The 25276-nt window shown below is 43.3% G+C and overlaps 1 protein-coding gene across 7 annotated transcripts in view; it reads left to right on the forward strand.

Moving 5' to 3' along the window:
- The window catches only part of VPS35L (VPS35 endosomal protein sorting factor like), a 1440208-nt gene that overhangs the window by 368879 nt on the left and 1046053 nt on the right, over positions 1-25276 (forward strand). For all 7 annotated transcript variants that reach the window (XM_077448861.1, XM_077448865.1, XM_077448864.1 and 4 more), the window contains one exon: positions 11707-11754. In XM_077448861.1, the coding sequence (XP_077304987.1) occupies positions 11707-11754 (48 nt within the window). The remainder of the gene's footprint in view (positions 1-11706; positions 11755-25276) is intronic.

Below are 25276 nucleotides of genomic sequence, written 5' to 3' on the forward strand. Positions count from 1 at the left end.
CCAGCCAAGTCTATCGAACGCTTTCTGCATATCTAAGCTTAAGATAAGGTTAGAGCGGAAATGGGAACAGAGGGGCGCCAGACTGAGTGCAGTATAAATCATATATTAAATAAAAACAAGTAGTAACTCACAGGTTAAATTAGATGAGTAAAGTATGTGGTGAAAATCGCCAGTCCTGGAGTCTTATAAAAGTCTTCCCTTTGCAGCCTAGGGCACTGGTGTGATCTTACAGGGATCCAGAGAATGCTGGGAACCAGAAGGCAGGAAACTAGAAGCAGCTGGTCAGGACTTCACAGGAACAGGAAATGTGATTATTCAGTGGCAAGGAATGGTAATGCATTTCGAAGCTACAGCTTCTTCATCAGACCATGATTGACTGGCAAACCTGGCAGTCTTATATTACAGAGGAAATGGAAACGGAGAGATCTGATGGGCTGGCCAGCCCGTCAATCAAATACACAGATTCAAAGAGGTAGATGGCTGGAGACCGAAGTGAATGTAAATAGGAGTAAGAAGCTTGCTGATTAATAGTGAAAGATAAGTTTATAACGTTTGCAGAAATCGATCAATTCACTAATTGATTAAATACATAAATATAAAATGTATAAATATACCTCAAATTTAAAATGAATACATTTTTATAAGTAAATTAACAAAAAAATTAAGAAAATTATTAGCAATTTGGAAATCAATTGATTATTATAAATTATAATGAATTAATAAAATGGTAAGAATGGAAAGAGAGGACTCTATGCTAGGTATAATAAGATTCTAAGTTATATCATGACCAAAAATACTTCTCAAAAGGATAAAATCGAATATTCAGATAATAAATGGTTAATGGATAATGCTGGTGATACCCACTGTGTATATATGTGTGCACACATATAGTCATACATACACACACAAATACAATAACAGCTCATGCATACCCACATACCTGCACGTACGTGCAGTTGTAAACATGTATATGTGCAACAAACGCATGTATATACGTGAGTATAGACAAACATCTTTCTGTCCCAATACTCTCTAGAGGGAACATAATATATTATAAAAAAGGGGAAGAAAAAAAAGGGGAGAGGAAAAGGGGGGTGGTAAAAAAAGTGCCAAATTTGTGTTTGTTGCACAAATGAGCTATTTAGAGGATAAAACTGGGTATCCATTCACCAGTAACCAGGCAACCCACTGAGACCTGACAGGGGGAAAAAAAATCACACCAGCACTTGATTAAATAACAGTGATGATTTCAATCTCCTCGTTCATTCCTCGAGGCCAGTGGTCATCAACCCTGTCCTCAGGGCCCACTAACAGGCCAGGTTTACAAGATAACTGAAATACATCACATACATCATTTGCTGCTCAGTGATTGCAGTATTCTAGTCTGTATCTCCCCAAGGTAATACATAAAACCTGGCCTGTTAGTGGGCCCTGAGGACAGGATTGATGACCACTGCTCTAGGCGACATGATTTCGATCTCCTCGTTCATTCCTCTAGGCGACATAGTATCCAAAGTGAAAATCCAATATGTTTCCTGACGACACAGTCTTTTGAAACGTTCTGCTGGGGGAAATTTATCTGGAATTGATTCAAGGACCCAAACTTTTAGATCCTTGGATGATTGTTTATGATATTCTAGAAAGTGGCGGGGGACATAATTGTTATAGCTAAAGGTTACACCAAGCCCACATCAGGGAACTTTTACATTTCACCAGCTGTCACCATCCGAGATGGGTTAAAAATGTCCCTAAAAGTCCATTTTGCCGGTTACGGCACAATTGCACTAGGTTGGAGGATTATAATGCACAAAGTGCCCACCTCAAACAGAAATTTATAGAGGAAGGCTACCCCCAGACTTCATTGATCAGGCTCATATGGTTTACAATACCGATGACATTCCAAAATCAAAACAGCGATCACAAGAAAATGTAGGAACAAGATTCATAACTCAATATCACAACAAACACTGGAAAATGGAGAGCGTGTTCAAAAAACACTGGTCTATACTACAGCAAGACCCACACTTAAAAATCACTATTCCTACAGTGCCACAATTTCCCTATAGGAAGGCTCCAAATATAAAAGGGAAAATCGCTCCTAGCAAAATTAAATCTGCCCAATCTATTTCCAATAACATTCAACTAACACTCATTCCTCTGGTGGGCATGTTTCAGTGTAAAAAAAATTCATGTGCCTGACTTGTGCTCATATTGAACATGGTCAAAAATCCTTTGCTCATAAGGGTAAGACATACACATTCAACACCTTCCATAACTGTTCTTCCATGTTTGTGGTTTACTGTCTAGCTTGCCCTTGTGGCATGCTATATGTGGGCCGTACAATCAGAGCCCTTAGAGCCAGATTTGGGGAACATCGCAGATTTGTCGATGCTGGTCTCCCTAAACAGTGTCCCCCGCCACTTTCTAGAATATCATAAACAATCATCCAAGGATCTAAAAGTTTGGGTCCTTGAATCAATTCCAGATAAATTTCCCCCAGCAGAACGTTTCAAAAGACTGTGTCGTCAGGAAACGTATTGGATTTTCACTTTGGATACTATGTCGCCTAGAGGAATGAACGAGGTGATCGAAATCAGCACTGTTATTTAATCTGCTTTTTTTTTTTCCCCTGGTCATGCCTCAGTGGGTTGCCTGGTTACTGGTGAATGGATACCCAGTTTTATCCACTAAATAGCTCATTTGTGCAACAAACACAAATTTGGCACTTTTTTTTTACCACCCCCCTTTTCCTCTCCCCTTTTTTTTTCTTCCCCTTTTTTATACAATATTATGTTCCCTCTAGAGAGTATTGGGACAAAAAGATGTTTGTCTATACTCGCGTATATACATGCGTTTGCACATATACATGTTTACAACTGCACGTACGTGCAGGTATGTGGGTATGCATGAGCTGTTGTATTTGTGTGTGTATATGTATGACTATGTGTGCACACAAATATACACAGTGGGTATCACCAGCATTATCCATTAACCATTTATTATCTGAATATTCGATTTTATCCTTTTGAGAAGTATTTTTGGTCATGATATAACTTAGAATCTTAATATTATACCTAGCATAGAGTCCTCTCTTTCCATTCTTACCATTTTATTAATTCATTATAATTTATAATAATCGATTTCCAAATTGCTAATAATTTTCTTAATTTTTTAGTTAATTTACTTATAAAAATGTATTCATTTTAAATTTGAGGTATATTTATACATTTTATATTTATGTATTTAATCAATTAGTGAATTGATCGAATACTGCTAACATTATAAACTTATCTTCCACTATTAATCAGCAAGCTTCTTACTCCTATTTACATTCACTTCGGTCTCCAGCCATCTACCTCTTTGAATCTGTGTATTTGCTTGACGGGCTGGCCAGCCCATCAGATCTCTCTGTTTCTATTTCCTCTGTAATACAAGACTGCCAGGTTTGCCAGCCAATCATGGTCTGATGAAGAAGCTGTAGCTTTGAAATGCATTACCATTCCTTGCCACTGAATAATCACATTTCCTGTTCCTGTGAAGTCACGACCAGCTGCTTCTAGTTTCCTGCCTCCTGGTTCCCAGCATTCTCTGGATCCCTGTAAGATCACACCAGTGCCCCAGGCTGCAAAGGGAAGACTTTTATAAGACTCCAGGACTGGCGATTTTCACCACATACTGAACTCATCTAATTTAACCTGTGAGTTACTACTTTTTTTTTATTAAGTATGTGATTCATACTGCACTCAGTCTGGCGCCCCTCTGTTCCCATTTCCACACAGAGCTCATCGCTTCACTCTAAGGGAGCTGCCTCCAGGTGCTAATCATACAAGATCTTTTATGGACATTATGTTTTAACAAATGTTTTAATTTAATATTGTGTGCTTATTCACACACATTTTATGTATACCTATATTCCAGTTGCTATATAATTTTATGTTTTCACCATATCTAGCGCCACTGTTCACCCCTGTTTTTAAGGTTAGAGCGGGATGTTGTGTCGAGCAGATCTATTAGGTCGATGGTGCGTCTGGTGTTGTCGCCTGCCCGTGTAACCGAAACAAAGCCTACCTGATCACTATGAACGAGAGTAGGAATTATAGAGGAGAGTCTGTTGGCCAAGATTTTGTTAAAGATCTTATAATCCGAATTGAGTAGGGCTATGGGCCTGTAGTTATCTGGTAGTGATGGGTGTTTGCCAGGTTTCGGGAGGACTGTAATATGGGTGTGTAAAAACTGAGGGGGAGGGATAACACCCTTCTACAGGGATGTAAAAAAGGTCTAGTAAGTGTGGACTTAAAATTGGGAGAATGGTTTTATAATAAAGTTAGGGTAAGCCATCTGGGCTTGGGGATTTATGCGAGGGTAGTTCTTTTACGACTTCTGCTAATTCTTCTGGCGTGATAGCAACGTTAAGGGTATTTACTTGAGATGTTGACAATTTGGGCAACTTCAAAGGGGTGCAAAAGGAGTCAAATTCCTCCTGGGAAAATAGGTGTTTGGGATCTGTGTCTAGGCAGTTATACAGCTTATTATAAAATGTTCCAAAGACTTTGGACATTGTTAGTGGGAAATGGGTTGGGGTTCCATCCACCTGGAGGAGAAACTCGGGATAAGAGTGGAACGGGCGCGGTTTGAGATTATTCACTAGCATCCTATGCGGCTTGTTAGCGAATTCATAGAATTTCTGTTTCACCCAGAGTAGGGACTTGGAGCATTTGTTCATATGAATAGATTTTAACCGTTCGTGTAGGGAGGTGACTGTGTGCAGACGTGCCACCATAGGGGAGGCCAAAAGCAAACCTCTACTTTTTGTAACTGAGAGAATGAGCTGCCGAGTCCCTCTTTAAGCGGGAACCGGCCGAGATACATAGGCCTCTAAAGTATGCTTAATGGGTCTACCAAAGGGTGGACACATCTGCCACAGATTTTTCATTCAAGTGGAAGAATTCTGTAAAATTTTGGGACAATTGGGCTTTAATGATGGGGTTACGTAGGAAGGAGTCATTAAGTCTCCAATGGCAGGTTTTAGGCGTGGAAGAGAAAAGTGCAAGATCGAGTTGGACAGAGGCGCATGGTCTGACCACGTTATAGGATTTAATTCTGACGCTACCAATAATGTCAGTAAGGGGCCGTGATGAAGAGATGGTCTAATCTGGAGTACAACTTATGTGGGGGGAGGGGGGGGGGGAAGAGAAAATTGTTTGTAGGGTGTTTAATTCTCCAGATATCCAATAAATTAGTAAATCTAATGAGTCTGCGGAATGCGGTAGATAGACTTTCTATTTTAGCTGAGGGAGTGGAAGAGCATAGCGTGCGTCTGTCTCTTCTGGGATACAAGGTCATGTTGCAATCAACTCCAACAATCATAAAGGGCTGAGCATATTTGCCAAGATTCCCAAGCACTTGAGTGAGAAATTGTATTTTACCAAGTTGGGGACATAAACATTAATCAAAGTGAAAGAGCGTGAGAGATAATCTCAGTCCAGGAGAATGTATCTACCCCCGAGGATCTGTAAATGAGGATTTTATCCTTAAAGGGAGATTTCCTAATCAGTATGGCAACCCCTGCTTTACCAGAGGGGTCAGATGCCAAAAGGAAATTGTAAAGTGTTTAGCAGCAAATTTAAGGGATCTTCCCGAGCGGAAATGTGTCTCCTGGACTAGGATTACGTCCGCAGCCGGAGATTTTTACTTTTTCAAAGCTAACCAGCGCTTGTGAATAGAATTCAAACCTTTTACATTATAGGTAAGAACCCGTAAAGCCATCATTATAGAGTGGGATTAGATTATGGTAACCATAAAAAAGCAAACTGTATCCATGAATACATGTATAGACCAAATGAGCAAAAAGTTCCATGGTGCATCCTGTGGAAAGAAAGCATGTAATGGTATTCAACATTAATAAGATATGTGGCTGTATAAAGATGCAAACAAGGCAAGCAAAAGATGGAAACTAGATAAAAAAGAGCCTATAAAAAAGAAAAAAATATTGAAATGTAGCCTGGGGGGTAAAAAACACCCAGGAGTCCACGGCCGTGGATCAGGAAGCACACGAGGGGTTCCAGCTCATCTGGAGTGATCCCCGCTGTCTTCCGTTAAAATTTGAAAGTAGCGGAAGAGTTGTACAATAGTCCATAAGAATTACAACCCATATGTATGGGTGTAAACTCCCCAAATTAGGGGGAACATGGTGGAACAAGGGCTGAAGCCAGATTGAACAAGCTGCAGGGGGGGACATCCCTCAAGGTGGGAGCCTGGGGAAGGGACTTTGTTGGGGAGTGGAGAAGGCTTTCTGCGATTTCTGCCGAGCAGGGGTCCAAATCAGGCCTGGAATGGATGCAGGTTTAGGTGTCGGGAGTGGTGTGGGATCCCCATCTGGCATCGGCAGAAGGCCTAAATTTCGTACAAATGCCTCACTCTCCTGGAGATCCCTCATGGAGTATTGGACCCCATCTTTCGAGGCCGAGAAGTGGAAGTGGAATCCCCAACGGTATGGGAGATGGTGATTTTGCAGGTGCATGGTCACTGGGCGAAAGCTACGATGTTTAGCAAGGGTTTATAGGAGACAAATCGCTAAAGATTTGTATTTTAGCCCCCTTGAATTCCAGTCGGGATTTATTACGAGTGGCCATGATCAAGGCTTTTTTGCTATCGTAATAATGGAAGCGTACTATGTGTCTGGTGTTCGCTCCTGCAGGGGGCTTTGGAGCCAGAGATCTGTGTGCTCTATCTAGTCTTTAGTCTATATCCGGAATCTGAGGGGCCACAACGTTAAAGAGGCTTAGCAGGTATGGGCGGATCTCTCCTTCACCTATGGCTTCAGGGACACCTCTAATACGCAGATTTTGGCGGCGTTCCCTGTTCTCCAAATCTTCTTGTTGGGACTAGAGCTGGGAGATTGTTTTGAACCAGCGTGGTCTTCCTCTAAAACCTGAACGTATTGTATCAAATCATCAAATTTAGTTTCTAATACATTGGTACGTTCACCTATCTGAGCGATCTCCCCCCGCAGTTTGTATGCAAGCTGTCCCATCTCCATAGAGACATTGCTGGTCAAATCTTGCAAGAGAGCCCATAGCTTATTGTCTTGTATATCTACAGTCACGGTAGCTGCCATTACTGCTGATGGGGTGTTTGTAAAGATCCTCTGGGTTTCTTTTACTGCTCCTTGGGGGTCCACAGGTGTTGACGTGTCAGCCAAGCTCGAGGCTGGGGATTCAGGTCTGCTCAGGAAGCGGTCTAGTGTCTGGGTGGGATGCAGATCCGGGGAGTGAGATTGAGCAGGGTGCTTTGGCCCGTATTTCACCATGAGGTGCCTGGACTAGGTATTAGTTGCGATGCCCCCCGTAGTGAATGTAACGATTGTGCGGGTGTGTAGTAAGGCGACATTGATCAGGGTGGAGCAGTTACATGGTCTCCATCTTAGGGCACCCGGAACGTGTCCCCTGTGGTGATTTCTGCACCGTGTGAAACATAAGACAATGGGGGGGGGGGGCAGGGCTCCGGAGGCAATGCCCACTATTAGTAAGGGGTCTCGGCAGTCCAGCAGGAGGGGCTCCGGCTGTAGGCCTCTGTGGAATTGTGGACAGGAGCGGGTCCTTGGGAGTTGCAAGATGGCCACCAGTTAGGCCAAAGCCTCGGCCACCGAGTGGTGGCGTTCTGCCCAGGGCTTAACTACCTCTCTGGGGGGCAACCTCTCATATCTGCTACGGATGGGCACTGTCCCTCCCAAGTATTGTCGGAACACGAAGACTGGAAGGGGAGAGCAGGGAAGCTAATAGCGGGCCTGGGGTGGCGCTAGATGGCCGCCACTCACCTGTGTCCTCGGAGTTCCAATCTTCCTCTGACGATCGGCTAGTGTCCTGACTGCCCCTGGCGAGGCAGCCGCCGGAGGTGTGTTTTTTAAGGAGGCTCATCCCGTTGATCACTGTACGGGATCACGGAGGCTGCAGCAGTGGTTTAGGCCACAAGATGGCAGCATCTCTCTATGGGAGGCTGACCGCAGGCCGGCCGAGTGAGCGGTGAGCGCCAGACACCCAATAGTGGCCGCAAACTGTTCCGGGTATATCCCGCAGTGAGGATGGGTGACCTGGGGGCCTCTTAGAAAATCCCCGGTCTCGGGTGGCTGCAGATTCTGAGAGGCCCAACAGAGCTCCTCACCAACACGTCCATCCTCTTTGGTTTCCGGCCATGCCCCCTGCTATATCTCATTTTAAATTCCCTTTGCAGCATCTTGTGTGCGCTTGGGATCTCACTTTGGTTCTCTGTGCCCTATAGAAACCACTCTTTGAACCCATCAGGTATCTCATCTAAAGTAGCGGTATCAGGTATGAGGACATTCTCCTCCCATCTTTATGCACTGTTCTTAGCATGCAAATTAAATCTCTCTACATTACCTGGATATAGTCAGAGCCATTAGAGTATAGATCAAACTGCTCTGATCAGACCAACAGATTCCCAATTTGTCATGTCCTCTGGACCTTAAAAGGGAAAACTTGTTTCAAAGTCCACCATCTTATGAGAAGAAATCTGAACACGAGCTTACAATCTAAGATCTCCCTTTCTCTTTTATGTGCCCATATCGCCAGATTGGATTGTTTTCTAGGCATTTTGGCAACATGACCCTGTATCCCAGTTGTGTAAGGCTGCTACCTGATCTTCTGTTCATATTTTTTCAAAAATTTTACCAGTGGGACATCCAGTCTGGCCATAAGGTTTTCATAGCAACATTCTGAGGTTGTGACCCATTTTGGGCTTGCTGGAACAGTTCTGTTTCATTGTTGTCCACTTTTCTTATTCATAGCCTGGGGACATCCCATGATGTATGAATACTTTGCCTGTGTCCTGTACTGTATGATTAAGATTAGAGGTATCTTTAAATTCCGTATCTTAGAGTACAGTACAAGACATGGGCCACCCCTTTCCATTCCTTGGTTTCCTGTCCATTGTTTGCTACAAAACTAAGGACTCCCGCACTGGCATATGGTTATTTGGGTGGTGCCCAGGGTGGTATCCTCTAAAGCTCTGCCAATGTCAAATCACCTTAAGGTAGACACCTATAACCCATTGCGTATGAATATGCTACATGAACCCTGTACTGTACTCCAAGAAATGAAATTCTCAGTAAAAAAGTCACTTTATCCACATAGATATTAAATAAAAACGTGAATAAACTGTTTTCAGATTGCTCCAATAATACACAGATCTGAAAGGACTGTGGTGTAGTTACTGTATGTACTGTATCATTGTGTGTATATATGGGAAGTCACTACTTATCAGAGTGAGATGGCATTGTGTTGTCTGCACCTTCCTGTTCTATGTAATTTCAGCGGTTTGCTTTGAGAGAAATAAACAACCAGTCCCATTGCATGCATATTAGTGTCAATGAGGAGACTGAGTGCAAGCGTGCACTTGCTCTCTATGGCAGTGATGGTGAACCTTGGCACCCCAGATGTTTTGGAAATTAATTTCCCATGATGCTCGTGCACTCTAGTGTAGTTGAGCATCTGCTCCCCCCTCCCCCCTGAAAGCTACCAAATGTGACCGGGGGGGGTGAGGAACCGGAAAAGCGGAAGTTCCATTTTTGGGTGGAACTCTGCTTTAATCTGTTGCAGTCTGGGCCAGTTTTTAAATTTTCTCTTGTAAATGTTAAAATCTGCGCTTTCCCCCCCCCCCCCCCCCCCCCTAGATCTGTTTTTTTTAAGCAGAGAAAATGGAGAATGAATATGGTGGTTTCTGAAAATGTTTAATGCACACAATATTTGCCCAGTGGTTTGACAAACACAATATAATACCCAGTTTTCTGTAACCTATAAAAGGTTTTGCGCTAAGTAGATACCCAACGGGTCACGCTTTAAAATTGCATACACCCATGTAACTACGCCAAACTATGGTACCTACAAATTTCTATAGGCAACACTCTCAAAGGCTTTACAGGTTACCAGTTGAGTTACACAGGGAGTCTGTTACTAGAATTATTGCTCTTGCGACAGTACCTCGTGTTGTGTGGTCACCTTTTACATATGCGTGCGGGACCTATATATGTGTTGGCATTTGTGTGTGAACATCAGGGTGTGATGGGCTTTACTACTTTTTTTTTTTTTTTAACGCGGTACCTTTTTAGTTCAACTCTATTGCGATCACTGGAGACGAACAACATCCCCTTGTGATAGCATGGTCCATGACAGGTCCTTGAGAGATCTGGGAAATTATTAGACCCAATATCTCTCCCCTGGCCTCCACAGCATCTGGTCAAACCAAAATCAATTTAATCAGATGCTTTCACAAGCTGGTAATGACTTGTTTACATCAGATCGACATTACACAGTGGGAGGAACAACATCAGTTCTCCTCACTGTGCCATGAAATGCCAATGCTGCTGGCCACATCCATACCGGGCTTCTCAATGGGATGGGAGAGCCTGGTAAAGGGGTGGGGAGGGATGGACACTTTCCGCCACCTGTAAAAGCAGCTGTATAGCCACTCGGATCACTTAAACCTAAAAGAATCATTATCTGAAAGGAACTACACCATGACCGCTGCAGTCATGATCCTTGTATAACCACTTCAATCCAAGGCCATTTATAACTGGCCTAAGGGAGGAGGAGAGGGTAAACAAAATAGAATTTCAATAAAATCCAAATGGTTAAATCTAAGTTAAATCTAATCCTGAGAAACACCTGGGGAATCTTCAGATAATGGAACCTCACTCACCAAAAATAATTTATCTTATTAAAGATTGAGTTGATAGAGGTTGTAGCTTCTGGTTAGGGGAATCCACCAAAACATGCTCTAAAACTGCAGAAAGCCACGATGGCTCCAAAAAGATCCCACATGGATGTATAAGAGACTTGCATTGTGTAATACAATCAACACACTTTTATTATACACAAATAAATAATACTTGCATTATAAAGTAAAAATACATGCTCAAATTCCAATATGCTTCCAGAGACACTTCAAAACAGCTCAAGCCGAAAATACAAAAAAGCATACACAAACTGCTGGCCTTTGTCTGCTCTGTTCCTACTTCACTGTTTTCTAGCTGGTCTATAACCACTTTTGATGTAAACTGAAATTTTTGGGTTGCTATGGACAATATTCAGTTTCCTGGCATAAAGGGCAGTATTTATAATCTAAAACTGCATGCAGGGCACTGGACAAACCACTAGGGACAAAGGGGATGTATAATTATTTGAAACAGTACTGTAATCTGTAAGATTACAGTATACTGTATCTATACTGTGTTCTTTACTTTTTGAATTTGGCGCCGAACTCCGTCCTCGTGCGTCGCAACGCTCGCAAGGAACGGAGCTCGGCTGTCACAGATCGAGGGATACACGGCGGCTCGCTGATCACAGCGGGGAGATATCGCTGGATCCAGGGGTCAATGTAAGTAACCCCCTCCATGGATCCAACAATGCAATCCCGAGTCTGGCTCGGGAATACCGCTTATGGTAATGAAATATTACCCCGAGCCAGACTCTGGAATACCGCCAGGGAGGCTACGGCTCACACTGAACTTCAAACTCGGCTCACAGCAAGTAGACTCCACCCTTTTTAAATACAAGGCTTTTCTGGGTTAAAGTACAATTTTTTATTTTTATTTTTTTACCAATTCTGTGTGCTCTTGCTGGCCAAACCAAATCTAAAATGTCTTGTACTGAATTTCCTGATATTTGAACTTAACACACATCCCCTTCCCAGCTATGTGGAAGTAGCAATACTGGAATGCAACAAATTTCTGTCCAAAACGTAAGGAAGTTCGTTTTCAGATGGTGGTTGAATGCTGGTTGTTTCATTGCATTGAGACATAATGTCATTATTGCACTAATTGTTGGCTATAGCCAAAACTGTTAAGTAGACCAATAGAACCCAACCCTTTTTATTCATATATAATGTCAGTGTATCTTGTTGGTAATTGGTGTGATTACTGAAAAGTGAGTTAAAACATTTTTTTCTCTTTTGTTCATTTTTTTTATTTTGCCTGTATCTTTGATGAATCTTCCAGTTCCCTCCTTGTGTTATATGAAAACAGGTTTTAAAGCTTTTTATAGCCTGGTCAGAAAATTCTTGAAGATTGGAATATACAGCGGTAAACTAAGTATTGAACATGTCACCTTTTTTTTTTTTTTTTTAGGCAAATATATTTCTAAAGGTGCTATTGACATGACATTTTCACCATGTGTCGGTACCAACCCATGCAATCCATGTAATAGAAAAATTAAGGGCAAGGGAGTCCCATGAAAGCAAGAAAGTGAAGAATCAACCACGGCTTTTGATAGAGTAAAAAATTGGCTTTATTGAAACGTAGTGGGAGGGGCCTCATACACATTATAACTGATGCATGCAAAACCGGAATATGGTAAATCCTATTTAACACTATATATCTCACTAAATATAACAATCCATAAAAATATGCTGCAGCATTATAAGATTAAAAATGCAGGGTCTTTCTATAGGAAAAAAAAATACACACCTTGTATCCATTATACCCCAGATAAAAGTGACAGCATAATTCAATCCATAATTAACTCATTTGTAATGTGGGTTTACATACAGTGGTGTGAAAAAGTGTTTGCCCCCTTCCTCATTTCCTGTTCCTTTGCATGTTTGTCACACTTAAGTGTTTCGGAACATCAAACCAATTTAAACAATAGTCAAGGACAACACAAGTAAACACAAAATGCAATTTGTAAATGAAGGTGTTTATTATTAAAGGTGAAAAAAAATCCAAACCATCATGGCCCTGTGTGAAAAAGTGATTGCCCCCTAAACCTAATAACTGGTTGGGCCACCCTTAGCAGCAACAACTGCAACCAAGCGTTTGCGATAACGTGCAATGAGGCTTTTACAGCGTCCTGGAGGAATTTTGGCCCACTCATCCTTGCAGAATTGTCCTAATTCAGTTACATTAGAGGGTTTTCGAGCATGAACGGCCTTTTTTTTTGTTTTCAAAAGTGTTTATTAGAAGATAACAAACCGAATATGGTATACACTGTGGTAAAGCATATATAGTTATACAAAACAAAAAATGCGAATTATATAGTGCACATCGTATAAGTTCAACAATGAGTGAACATGGCAGAATAAGTAAAAAAAGGACACTACGAAAACAAAATGAATAACCTGAGAGGCAACTTTTGAGATAAATACCACATGGATCAAAAGGGAAAGAATATTGGTGAAAAACCAAGAAAGACAAAAGAAAGGAATATGAAGAAAAGAAGAGAAGGTGACAGGATAGCAGAGCAAAGAGAAGGAGAGACCAGCACAGTTAATAGAGAAGTCTAAAGGTAGACCAGGGTTTCCATTTAGTATCATATAAAGGGATGGAGTCATACAAAGTGTGGTGAATTTTTTCAACATGCATCATGAGATCTATACGGGAGAGGATCTGGGAAAATGACAAAGAGGGAGATTTCCAATTAAGTGCTATAGACCATAACATGGCTAGGCAGATCGAATGAATCAGACATCTTAAAGGTTTAGGAGTGTCCGTTGGAGCAACAAATAATAAGGCATGAGATACATCCATGTCTATAGTATAACCAGCTACCTTATTGATCATATCAAAAAGCAAACCCCAGAACGGTTGAATACGGGCACAGTCCCAAAAAATGTGTTTAAATGAGCCCGGACAGGGGCAGCCCCTAAAACAGGTGGGGGAGACCCGGGGAAACATGCGGTGTAACCGTTGAGGCGTATAATACCATCTGGTAAGTAACTTAATAGCCGTTTCTCTAAGGGAGAGAGATTTAGAGCATTGGCGCATGTTCCTCCAGGCTCGGTCCCAATCCAAGGTGTCCTGGTCCAATTCAAGTTCATTTTCCCATTTGGCACGGTATGGCAACCCTACAGTCGCAATCATTAAGGACATGGATACGTAGAGGTCAGAGATAAGGCCCCTCTGTCTAGGAGCCGTGAGGCAAATATTCTCGAAGGAAAACCCTTGGGGACGGGAGTAAGGGCCAGGGTAATGTTGTGAGAAAAAATGGCGTATCTGCAGATAGTGGAAGAATTCTGAATTCGGGATGGGATGAAGGGATTGTATTTCCTGAAATGAGGCAAAACGGGAGCCCACCAGGAAATCCTTCAAAGTGACCAGGCCAAGTTCAATCCAGATACGGAACGCGTCACTAGAATTATGAGTCTATATGAATCTAGGGTCACCTAAGAAAGAGACCCCAACCGGAGTCTGGGGTACTAAGCCGTATTTACTGCCATACATATGCCAGAGGCGCATGGCATCCAAAACACAAACATTTTTATGGATGTAAGGGCAATGCGGTATATATGGGGACCACATGACATTCGATAGAACCAAAGGACGTATGGATTCCTGCTCAAATTGAACCCATGGTACCCTAGAGTTCCTAATTGACCATTGGGCCTGCTGGGAGAATCTGCTCGCCAAGTAATAAAGCCAAATTTGTGGGACACCTAGTCCACCTCTGGAAGCAGAACGGTACAGGACCGCTCTCACAAATCTGGGGGGTTTATCCTGCCAAATAAATCTATTAAGACATGATTGAAGACGGTCTATATAAGATTTGGAGATCCTAATTGGGAGGGAGCGAAAAGCATATAATAAACGGGGGAGTATAACCATCTTAATAGCCGTTATGCGCCCTAGGAAGGAGATGTGTAAGTTAGACCAAGATTTCAAGGTGGACCTAATTTTAGTAAACAACTGAGGATAATTAGAGGAGAAGAGGAGTTTATAATCACTAGAGAGGGCTATGCCTAAGTAAGAGAGGTGGGAGGAGGGCCAACGAAAGGGAAATGTCTGTTTGAGGTGAGAAAGTTCCTGCGGGGGAATACCTATGGGAAGGGCTTCAGATTTAGATATATTGATGGATAATCCTGAGATAGTAGCGAATCTCGACAAGGACTCAAACAGATTGGGAAGGGAAACTAATGGGTTAGTCAGAAACAGCAGGACGTCGTCTGCATACATACAGAATTTGCTAGTTAAGGTTCCTTTTGAATATCCTGAGATATCTGGGTTGTTTAAAATGGCTATAGCTAGGGGCTCGAGAGCCAGGGCGAACAAAAGGGGGGATTAAGGGCACCCCTGCCTAGACCCCCTACCCACATCAAAGAAGGCTGAGCAGCAGCCCGGAATCTTTATCCTAGTTTTGGGGTCTTTGTACAAGGAGTGGAAAGAGTGCAAAAACCCGCCGCAGAAGCCTAACCTCTGCAACACCCTAGTAAGGTAAGACCAAGAGACACTATCGAATGCCTTCTGGATATCCAAACTGAGAAGCAGAAGGCTACGAGAGTGTATATTAGCATCCTGAATTATGTTAGTGGCTAATCTAATATTATCTGTGATTAATCTGTGGGGGATAAAACCAGATTGGAATGGGGAGATAAGGCGGGGAATTTGAAGGGCCAATCTATCTGCAAGGATCCTACTAAATATTTTTAAATCCTTATTCATGACAGAAATTGGTCTATAATTTTGGGGGAGTGCATGATTTTTGTTTGGTTTGGGGATCATGGACATTGTGACAAGTAACATTTCCTCCGGGAAGCTACCGCCCTTCATTACCCAGTTAAAAAAGTAGGCAAGTCTGGGGGCCAGAACCGAGGCAAATTTCTTATAGTAGACGGATGCAAAGCCATCCGGGCCTGGGGCAGAACCTCTTTTTAGAGATTTGATTACATTTAAAACCTCCTCCGTAGTGATAGAAGAGTTCAGACTTGACAATTGTGACTCAGACAGGGTCGGCAATGGCACCTCATCCAGCCATGTGTCGATCTCCGAAATCTTAACAGTTGGGTCATGGGCCAACAGGGTGGCGTAAAATTTTTCAAAGATCGCTAAAACTTCCTTTGGGTGTGACGTGAGATGGCCTTCCCTAGACATCAGTTTGTAAACATGTGTAGGTCTTTGGGAATGTTGCAACTTACGTGCGAATCTGGAGGAAGCCGCACTCTCTGACAGGATATGGTTCGCTTTCGCAAATCTAAGAGCTTTTTCAGTATTGTTAGTCAAGAGAGAGTCCAATTCTAAACGTTTACGGTCAATCTCTTGTCTAGTAGAATCTAAGTGTAAGATGGAGGAGTTCTTATATAGGTGATCCAGCTCTTTTGTCAAGGTTAGAATTCTACCGTTCACTAGTTTATTGCGGGCAGCCGAAATCGCAATCAGTTTACCCCTCAAAACTGCCTTATGCGCTACCCAAACAGTGGATGGGGACATATCTGGTAAGTCATTAAGTGAAAAATAATCCTCAATCGCTTCCTCCACTGTTGAAACTATGTCAGCTTCCGTCAAAAGGGACTCATTAAGTCGCCAAGAGTGTGAAGTGGGGGACAACCTAATGAAAGTCGTGGTGAAGGCAGTGGCATGGTGATCCGACCAGGCACAGGGGTAGATACGGCTCTGAGTAGAGTTGGCAAGAATGACAGGGGAGGCAAAAATATAATCCAACCGGGCTGAGCTATTGTGTGGGTGGGAGTAGAATGTAAACTCCCGAACCCCCACATTATGCGCACGCCAGGTATCAACAAGTTGATATTCTAATAAACCGTGGGTAAGTGACTTGGGGAAGGCCCTAGAGAGGGGGGTATGAGAGGAGCGGTCCAAATTTGGATTAGCGACCAGATTAAGATCCCCTCCAACAATCAGGTGTGATGAGTGAAAAGAGGCTAGTTTAAAAAAAAAAAGGATTTAAAAAAGGCAGCCGGGGCATCATTGGGGGCATAAACACTTGCGATAGTCAGTTCTCTGTTGTGTATCAAACCTTTGATAATGACATATCTACTATCAGCATCCTTATAGATACGTTTTACCTCCATAGGAAAGGAGGAATGCAGGAAGATGGCTGCGCCCCTAGACTTAGTGTGGTACAAAGAGTAGAACGCCTGCGGGAAGTCCCTATGAAAAAATTTAGGGTGGGAGTTATGGGAGAAATGGGTTTCCTGAAGGAGGAGGACTTTAACATTTACTCCCTTGTAGAAGTCAAACGCCTTGCGTCTCTTGATGGGGGAATTAAACCCCTTAACATTATGTGACATACATGTAATTGCCATGACCAAAAATGTGGGGGACGAGCACATGGGAAGCACCAACCATCCACAAATAGTCGGGGAAAATAGAGTAGGGGGGACCAATCTGAGGGAGGTCAAATAAGGGCACAGCCATCAGCCCGCTACCAAATACATATTCATATATTAAAGCCATATCAAGCACAAAAAATACAGCGATACATATAACACTGTGCGGAAAGAGTGTAGAAAAAGTGCTAAGCCAAACGGAGTAGAAGAGGAGAGAAAAAAGAGGGAAAAAAGAAGATATAGAGAAGGCATAAAGATCAGGGGGGAAAAGTTTCCCCAGGAGACCAGTACCCTGGAGCATAAACCAAATCCAGAGCACATAGAGTGCAGGTCCAAGAACGTTTAACCAGGGGGTCAGGTTGGCAGGGGGACCGATGACCATCAAAAGATTGAGCATCGGGGCCCAGGTCCCTATGTGAGACTCACAACCTGAGAAACAAAAAACCCAAAGGTAACCACGAGACACCAAGGTCTCAGTCCCAGCGTGTGTCTGCAAAATGAAATAGATAAAACAAAAATGTGTAAGAAAACTGCTGGGGGGGAGAAGCATGTCACTGCACCAAACGACAGTAGCAACCTGCCGCCGTTCCGGGAGAACAAGGAAAAATAGGGAGGCATGTCCGCAGCCGTTGCCAGCAAAATGGTGTAGACAAGAGGGAGTGTAGAAGAGAAGCGAGTCTCAACGAGGGCTTCTTCCGCCCAGCTCTCCAGCTCCATACCGAATCCGCCGCCCACCCCTCCGTGACGGTGGTGTTTGCCAGATGGGGGCCGGTCTAGGAGTCAGCGGGGGTCTACGAATCTCCATGGCTTCCAGAAGGCCCAGTTTAACTAGTAGGTCTTGCCCTTCCTGAGGCGTAGACACAGAGTAAGTGCTGCCATTATGCGGAACGATCAGCCTGAACGGGAAGCCCCACCTATACTGAATCCGCGCGGACTGTAGGGCAGATGTGACCTCCCTCAACGAACGACGTCTCTCCAGGGTGGCGGGAGAGACATCTGGGAAGATTTGAATTTGGACATCATCCAAAAGAATGCGCGGTTGATTCCTAGCTGCCCGTAGAATCTCTTCCTTTACTAGGTAATCTTTGAGACATAGGATGATATCCCTTGGTGGTTTGTCGGCCGGAGGCTTCGGACGAAGGGCTCGGTGGATACGATCGCATTTAAAAGCGACGGCTTCGTGTTCGGGCAGAAGAGATTTAAACAGGCGGATAACCGTCGGGATTAGGTCCACTTCTGTTTCCGGGATTCCTCTCAGACGAAGGTTATTACGTCTATTCCTATTGTCTAAGTCCTCGAGTTGCATTTGAATAGTAGTGAAAGCAGAGGCCAGATTGTCATGCTCCCTGCTCAATTCATTGTAGGCTAAAGCTAGTTCGTCGTGCTTACTTTCAAGTTTCTCCGTTCTGGAGCCCAAAGCGGCAATCTCCTGCGATAGCACGTGGGAAGTCTTGTGCAGCTCCGACTGAAATTTAGCCGCCATTTTATCGTACATGGCCTCAAGGCTGGCGTCCAAATAGGCTTTAGAGAGGGAGTTAGACTCACCGGCTCCGGTCAGCGGCGGGAAAGGGTCCGGGGAGGCCCGAGGCGTGGAAGACGGAGAGACGGAGAGGCCGCCCTGGCCGGCGCCATCTTGAGACATCACGCCGCTGTCCCTTGTCCGGAGGAGGTAATGGGTTAGAGTATGTTGGCTCGATTTACGGGCTTTCTTCTTTCGGGCAGACATGCACCGTGCTGAGGGGACCTGGGGGGGTAGCAAAATTGAAGCAAAAAAGGTGATGTATAGCCCCCAGGGCGCTGATGAAATCCCGGTTCGTGCGGAGCTCTCACACTAGGCTGCCATCTCGCTCAGCGCCGCGCATGCGCCCCCATGAACGGCCTTTTTAAGGTCATACCACAACATCTCAATACGATTCAGGTCAGGACTTTGGCTAGGCCACTCCAAAGTCTTCATTTTGTTTTTCTTCAGCCATTCGGTGGTGGACTTGCTGGTGTGTTTAGGATCATTGTCCTGCCGCAGAACCCAAGTTCGTTTCAGCTTGAGTACACGAACAGATGGTCGGACATTCTCCTTCAGGATCTCTTGGTAGACAGCAGAATTCATAGTTCCTTTTATCACGGCAAGTCTTCCAGGTCCTGAAGCAGCAAAACAGCCCCAGACCATCACACTACCACCACCATATTTTACTGTTGGTATAATGTTCTTTTTATGAAATGCAGTGTTCCTTCTACGCCAGATATACTTGGACACACACCTTCCAAAGAGTTCCACTTTTGTCTCATCGGTCCACAGAATGTTGTCCCAAAAGTCTTGGGGATCATCAAGATGTGTTGTGGAGAAATTGAGACGAGCTTTGATGTTCTTTTTGCTCAGCAGTGGTTTTCTCCTTGGAACTCTGCCATGCAGGCCATTTTTGCCCAGTCTTTTCCTGATGGTGGAGGCATGAACGCTGACCTTAACTGAGGCAAGTGAGGCCTGCAGTTCCTTGGACGTTGTTGTGGGGTCTTTTGTGACCTCTTGGATGAGTCGTCGCTGCGCTCTTGGGGTAATTTTGGGCGGCCGGCCACTCCTGGGAAGGTTCACCACTGTTCCATGTCTTCGCCATTTGTGGATAATGGCTCTCACTGTGGTTCGCTGGATTCCCAAAGCTTTGGAAATGGCTTTATAACCCTTTCCAGACTGATAGATCTCAATTACTTTCTTTCTCAATTGTTCCTGAATTTCTTTGGGTCTCGGCATGATGTGTAGCTTTTAAGGATCTTCTGGTGGACCTTACTGTGTCAAGCAGCTCCTATTTAAGTGATGCCTTGATTGTGAACAGGTGTGGCAATAATCAGGCCTGGGTGTGGCTAGAGAAATTGAACTCAGGTGTGGACAACCACAGTTATAGTACGTTTTAACAAGGGGGGCAATCACTTTTTCACACATGGCCATGATGGTTTGGATTTTTTTTCACCTTTAATAATAAACACCTTCATTTACAAATTGCATTTTGTGTTTACTTGTGTTGTCCTTGACTATTGTTTAAATTGGTTTGATGTTCCGAAAAACACAAGTGTGACAAACATGCAAAGGAACAGGGAATGAGGAAGGGGCAAACACTTTTTCACACCACTGTATATCCACACACAAATAGTTACACAAGTACCTAAGTACTAATTTTAGGATTAGAATCCACTTCCAGAGATGGCCTCTATAGCCATTACTCTTCCAGAGAAAACCTATACATATATATTTCTTGTGCAAAGATGGCAATATTATCAAAGAAGCATAATCTCAGAGTTCTGTGTAAAGCATTTAAGTAGATTTGGAAACAGTTGCGTTTCTATTTATAAAGAATGTATCCAAATGTATGGAGCAGCTTTTCAGTGTCTAATTCCTTTCAGACACATCTCACACCGAATGTATCCAGCTGCATAGAGTAGCTTTTTATAGTGTCTAAGTTCTTTCAGACCCACATCTCATACCATGAGCGCAGGTTAAACCAGACAGAGCACTTAATAGTCACCGCTTATGTCAGACAGTAAAAGGGGAAACAGCAGGGTTCAAATATACTGGGTTATTGATAAGCAAAAGGGCTGCCCAGCTGTTCTCTCAACACTCCAATCACTGAAAGTCCTCAGGTTTGTTATCTCACTGCTGTTTCTGCTTATCAGCACTGTTCACAAGTGATTCCAACATAGCTCACATAGCTGCTGTCCTGGCGTGCTGCTGTACTACGTGGAGAGCTTCTCCAATCTTTCCACGTGATCAGTCACATGACCGGTCAGGTCTGCTGAACGCAATGCCAAGGAAACTGGATCACTTTGCTTTCGGTGGAGTGGATTGTAAAAATGTAGTATCAAATGCCAGTCCTAAAGGGATTCATCCCTTTTATTTGCTGGGTTGAAAGGTGAACAAAGTGCCTGCAGAGTGACCCCACATGACATGCGTTAACGTTTTGTATACCTCCGTGCACTTCCTCAAAACTAATTGGCATGGAAAACAATCTTTCCTTAAGTAACCATGTCCAATCACATTAGTCCATGCCAAAGGTTTGTCTTCTGCCATCTAGGGGTCAAGTTAAATAATTTATTTAAGGCATTTAAAAAGAAGGGGAAAAAAGGTGCAAGTTATATATCAGTGGGGTACCTTTGCTGGTATTAAAGGATGGGGATGGGCTAAAACAAAGAAGCCCTAATACCCACAAACATAACCCCAACATGAGGATAATGTACACATAATCATTAACATCTCTTCATAGCATGGGATGGTCTAGAAATTCCTTCCCATATCAAAAGGGGAGAGAAAGAGGAACTAAATAGCATGGGATGGTCATATTAAAATCCATCTAGAAATGTCATCCCTCATCAAGGGGGGGGGGGGGGGATGGGAAACAGGAGAAATGAAACGAAAAAACAAAAGAAAACAAGGAAAGAAAGAAGAATTAGAACAAAGACAAAGGGGAGAAGGGTGAAAGGGAGAATGGGAAGAGGGAATTGAAGAGGGAAGGGAAAAGGGGGGAGGGGAAGGGGGGGTAGGAAAAAAGGGGAGGCTGGGGGGGCGAGGGAAGGGAAAACAACTTACCAAGAACAAATCAGAGATAAGAATATGCAGACAATTGTAAAAGCCTTGGCTAAGAGGTTACATCCAATCTTATAGTAAATACCATGAGGGCATCAAATCGAGCACCCATAATATTTCTAGGGTTCAAGAAAAAAACATAAAGATACCAAAACAAATAAGTTCAGGAATTTAAGTTTGTGTAATAAAATGGAACGGCATAGGGAATGTGTATTAATATTTAATACTTTGTACAAAATCCTTTGTTGGTGAAGACAGCTTTATTGGTAAGACTCCTCCTGTATGGAGAAACTAGGTGTGGTTTTGGCCCATTCTTCCACAAAGTCTTTAAATCCTACGAGTTCTGTGGGCCTCGTCTATGAAATCTGATCTTTAGCTCTTTCCATAGATTTTCTATTAGACTCCGGTCAGGTGATTGGCTGGACCATTCTAGCAGCTTTATTTTCTTTCTTTGAAACCAATTGAGAGTTTCCTTGGCTTTGTGTTTGGGATCATTGTCTTGCTAAAACATCCACCCTCGTTTCATCTTCATCATTATGGTAGATGGCGGCAGATTTTTATCCAGAATGTCTTGGTACATTTTTTACATTCATCCTTCCTTCAATGACATGTTTTCCAGCACTATATGCTGAAAAGCAGCCCCACACCATCATGTTCTCACCTCCAAACTTCACTGTTGTGTTTTTGTGGTGATGTGCAGGGCCATTTGACACTGTACATGGTACCAAACATGGTATGTATTATGACATCCAGATTGATACATTTTGGTCTCGTTTTACCAGTCTATTCTCCCAGTATTTCACAGGCTTGTCTAAATGTTCTGCAGCAAACTTTAAAAGCTGTTCAACATGCTTTTTCTTTAGCAAATGGAGTCTTGCGTGGTGAGCATACAGACCATGATGTTTGAGTGTATTACTTATTGTTTTCTTTGAAACAAATTGTACCTCCTAATTCCAGGTTTCTGAAGCTATCCATGAGTGCTCCTTGGCTCTTGGACAATTTGATTATTTTCACTCCTCCTCTAGAAATCATGTAGGGACACCTTGTTGTGGCCGGTTTATGGTAAAATTATGTTCTTTCCACTTCTGGATTGTGGCCCCAACAATGCTCGCCGGACCATTCAGAAGTTTAGAAATCCTTCTGTAACTAATTCCATCAGGTTTGCAACAATAGGCTTGCAAAGGTCATGAGATGTTCCTTGTGTGGCACCTTGGTAATGAGACAATTTTTTTAATAGGCCATCATTTGACGCTGAACCAGCTGCTATTAATTTTCTCTGACAAGGGGCAGGATTGCTTTCAAATTACTTATCAATTTCAGCTGGTGTCTTGACTTTCCATGCCTTTTTGCACCTCCCTTTCTTCATGTGTTCAATATTTTTATCCTGTGTCATTTCATTTTATTACACATAACCTAATTTCTGAACGTATTTGTTTTGGTTTTTCTATGGATTGCATGGGTTGTTACCGACATGTGGTGAAAATTCCACATCACTAGTACCCTTGGAAATATATTTACCTAGAAAAATGGTGATGCTTATTTTTACTTATTTTACCCACTGTATATTGCTGTTAGAACTACTTGCAACTCAGACATACTTCATCCTAGTATAGACTGAGATGTACTACGAAAATTCTACGACTAAACAGTTATTTCTTTTCTTACATCAGGGGACACAGAGCCATAGTACTTACTATGTGGGTTATATCGGCATATCAGGTGCTATGTCACTGGCACGTCTTAAGGCGTGAACTTCCCCCATATAACCCCTCCCATTACTGGGAGTCCTCAGTTTTTTTCCGCCAATGTCTAAGGTGTCTAATCCTTTGAGAGCCAGCCATCCTGACCGGATCTGTTCTGATGTCTCCGTAATCGACTAAATGAACAGTACCCAGGCCTCGTCCTCCGAAAACACGAGGTTTTGCTTGCAAATGCTTTTAAAGCTGGTCCCTGAGATCCAGTACTTTTTGGTAGTAAGGCCAATAAGTTTACTGCCAGGGTCTTCTCGCACCCCTGTTCCTGAAGGTTTACTTTCAAGGTCTCAGAGCCTACTGTGAAGGGCAAAGATTGTTGTGTTTTTTTTTGTTTGTTTTTTATCTCTGACAAACCCTGCTGCGAAGAAAGGTAGGGGAGATAATCTCTCCTTCCATGTCTCCTTCCATGTATTGTGTTGTCATGTCTGTGTCAGGCTGTATTGAGCACTCACTGTTCTGACGCTGGAAACAGCAGAAGCTCCACACTCCTCTGTTTAAGCCAGCTCAGACCCTCAGGTATGAAGGGGGGTCTGATCACTTCCTGGGCCCCCAGATTGGTGATTTTGATCTATTTGAATGCCAGCCAGCTGCCTCTTTTTCTTTAAAAAAATAATATAACTTTTTTTTTTTTTTTTGGACAAATCTCGGCCGTTAGGATTTACTCCCCCCCGCCACCGACCGCCAGGATGCCGGTTCTCACGCGGGAGATTCGCTTCCCTGTTTGAAACAAGAAGGCGGAATGTTTTTGCATGGGGGGCGTGGCTAAACGGCATCCGACGCCGGCCACATGTGTAAGAAGTAGTTAGAGCTCTGCAAGAGAAGGTACTGCCTGGCGGTGGAGGGACAGAGCAGTGTGGTTGCTGGTCAGGTTTGGTGACACAGGCATTTTCCTTTTGGCAACATTGTACTGTATAGCTAGGATTAAAAGCAGTTATTGTACTGTACTATAACCTAGCAAGTGAAACATTCTTTTGCTGGTACTGCCTCTGCTTTGTACTGTAATCTGAGAGTGACAAAGGGACCAAGAACCCCTCGAAGGGTTCTAAGGGGTAATGGTATACAACAAGCTAAAAACCCTTCCAAAAGAATGTAGTCTTCCCAGAGAGTTGGAAAGAAAAATATGGCCAGTCAGATGAAGCTGTCAAGGGTAGAACACTTTTGTCCTTATGTATTTCAAACAGGTTTTTTTTCTACCATTTAAAAGATTGCTATGTCTCTCCATAGTAGGACTAAACATAGCATATTCCCATCTAGTCCTCAGGGCCTTTTGTTGAGGTGCAGGAGGCTGGGAATCAGGTAGATCTTCCCAAATATTGGAAGATACTTTTTTCCTCTTTAGAGGATCCTAACAGGGAGGGAATAGCCGCACAAGTCAGGTGTTTATCTACTCAACCCTTTTGTTGCCTGCCACAGGCTCTTGAGGTATCTACCTCTAATGGGGTTCATTTGATCCTCCCCCCACCTGGGGATGTTTTTTTCCTATTCATGCATAGCTTATGTATTCTGAATGGGAACATTTCTATGAAAGAAATGGGGGGGGGGGGGGGGGTTCCAGCTATTAATGCTGCAGTTACCTCAGTGAACAGTCTCACATGTCTAATGGAATGCACTGATAAAGGATCCAGCAAGTTAAGGTTGGATTTTCCTTTTAAAGACAAGATGTCTTTTGCAGTTCTGGCTGCAATTGAGGTAGCTCAGTCCATTAACCCTTTAACATCTGCTCCACTATTGTGGTGGAGCACATTTTGAGTCACACCAGTGCATTGGAATGTTAACTCCAAGGGGTTAAGGAACATGTGTGAGATACCTGAAAGTTCTGCAGGCCCGGCAAGAGGCTGGTGTATTTGACGCACTGTCTCTCACAGATGCTATGAAGTACTCGATCATTTAA

Source organism: Lithobates pipiens, unplaced genomic scaffold (assembly GCF_037356315.1).
Source record: "Lithobates pipiens isolate NorthernLeopardFrog02 unplaced genomic scaffold, aLitPip1_a1.2 Scaffold_22, whole genome shotgun sequence".
In the NCBI taxonomy this organism is placed as follows: Eukaryota; Metazoa; Chordata; class Amphibia; order Anura; family Ranidae; genus Lithobates; species Lithobates pipiens.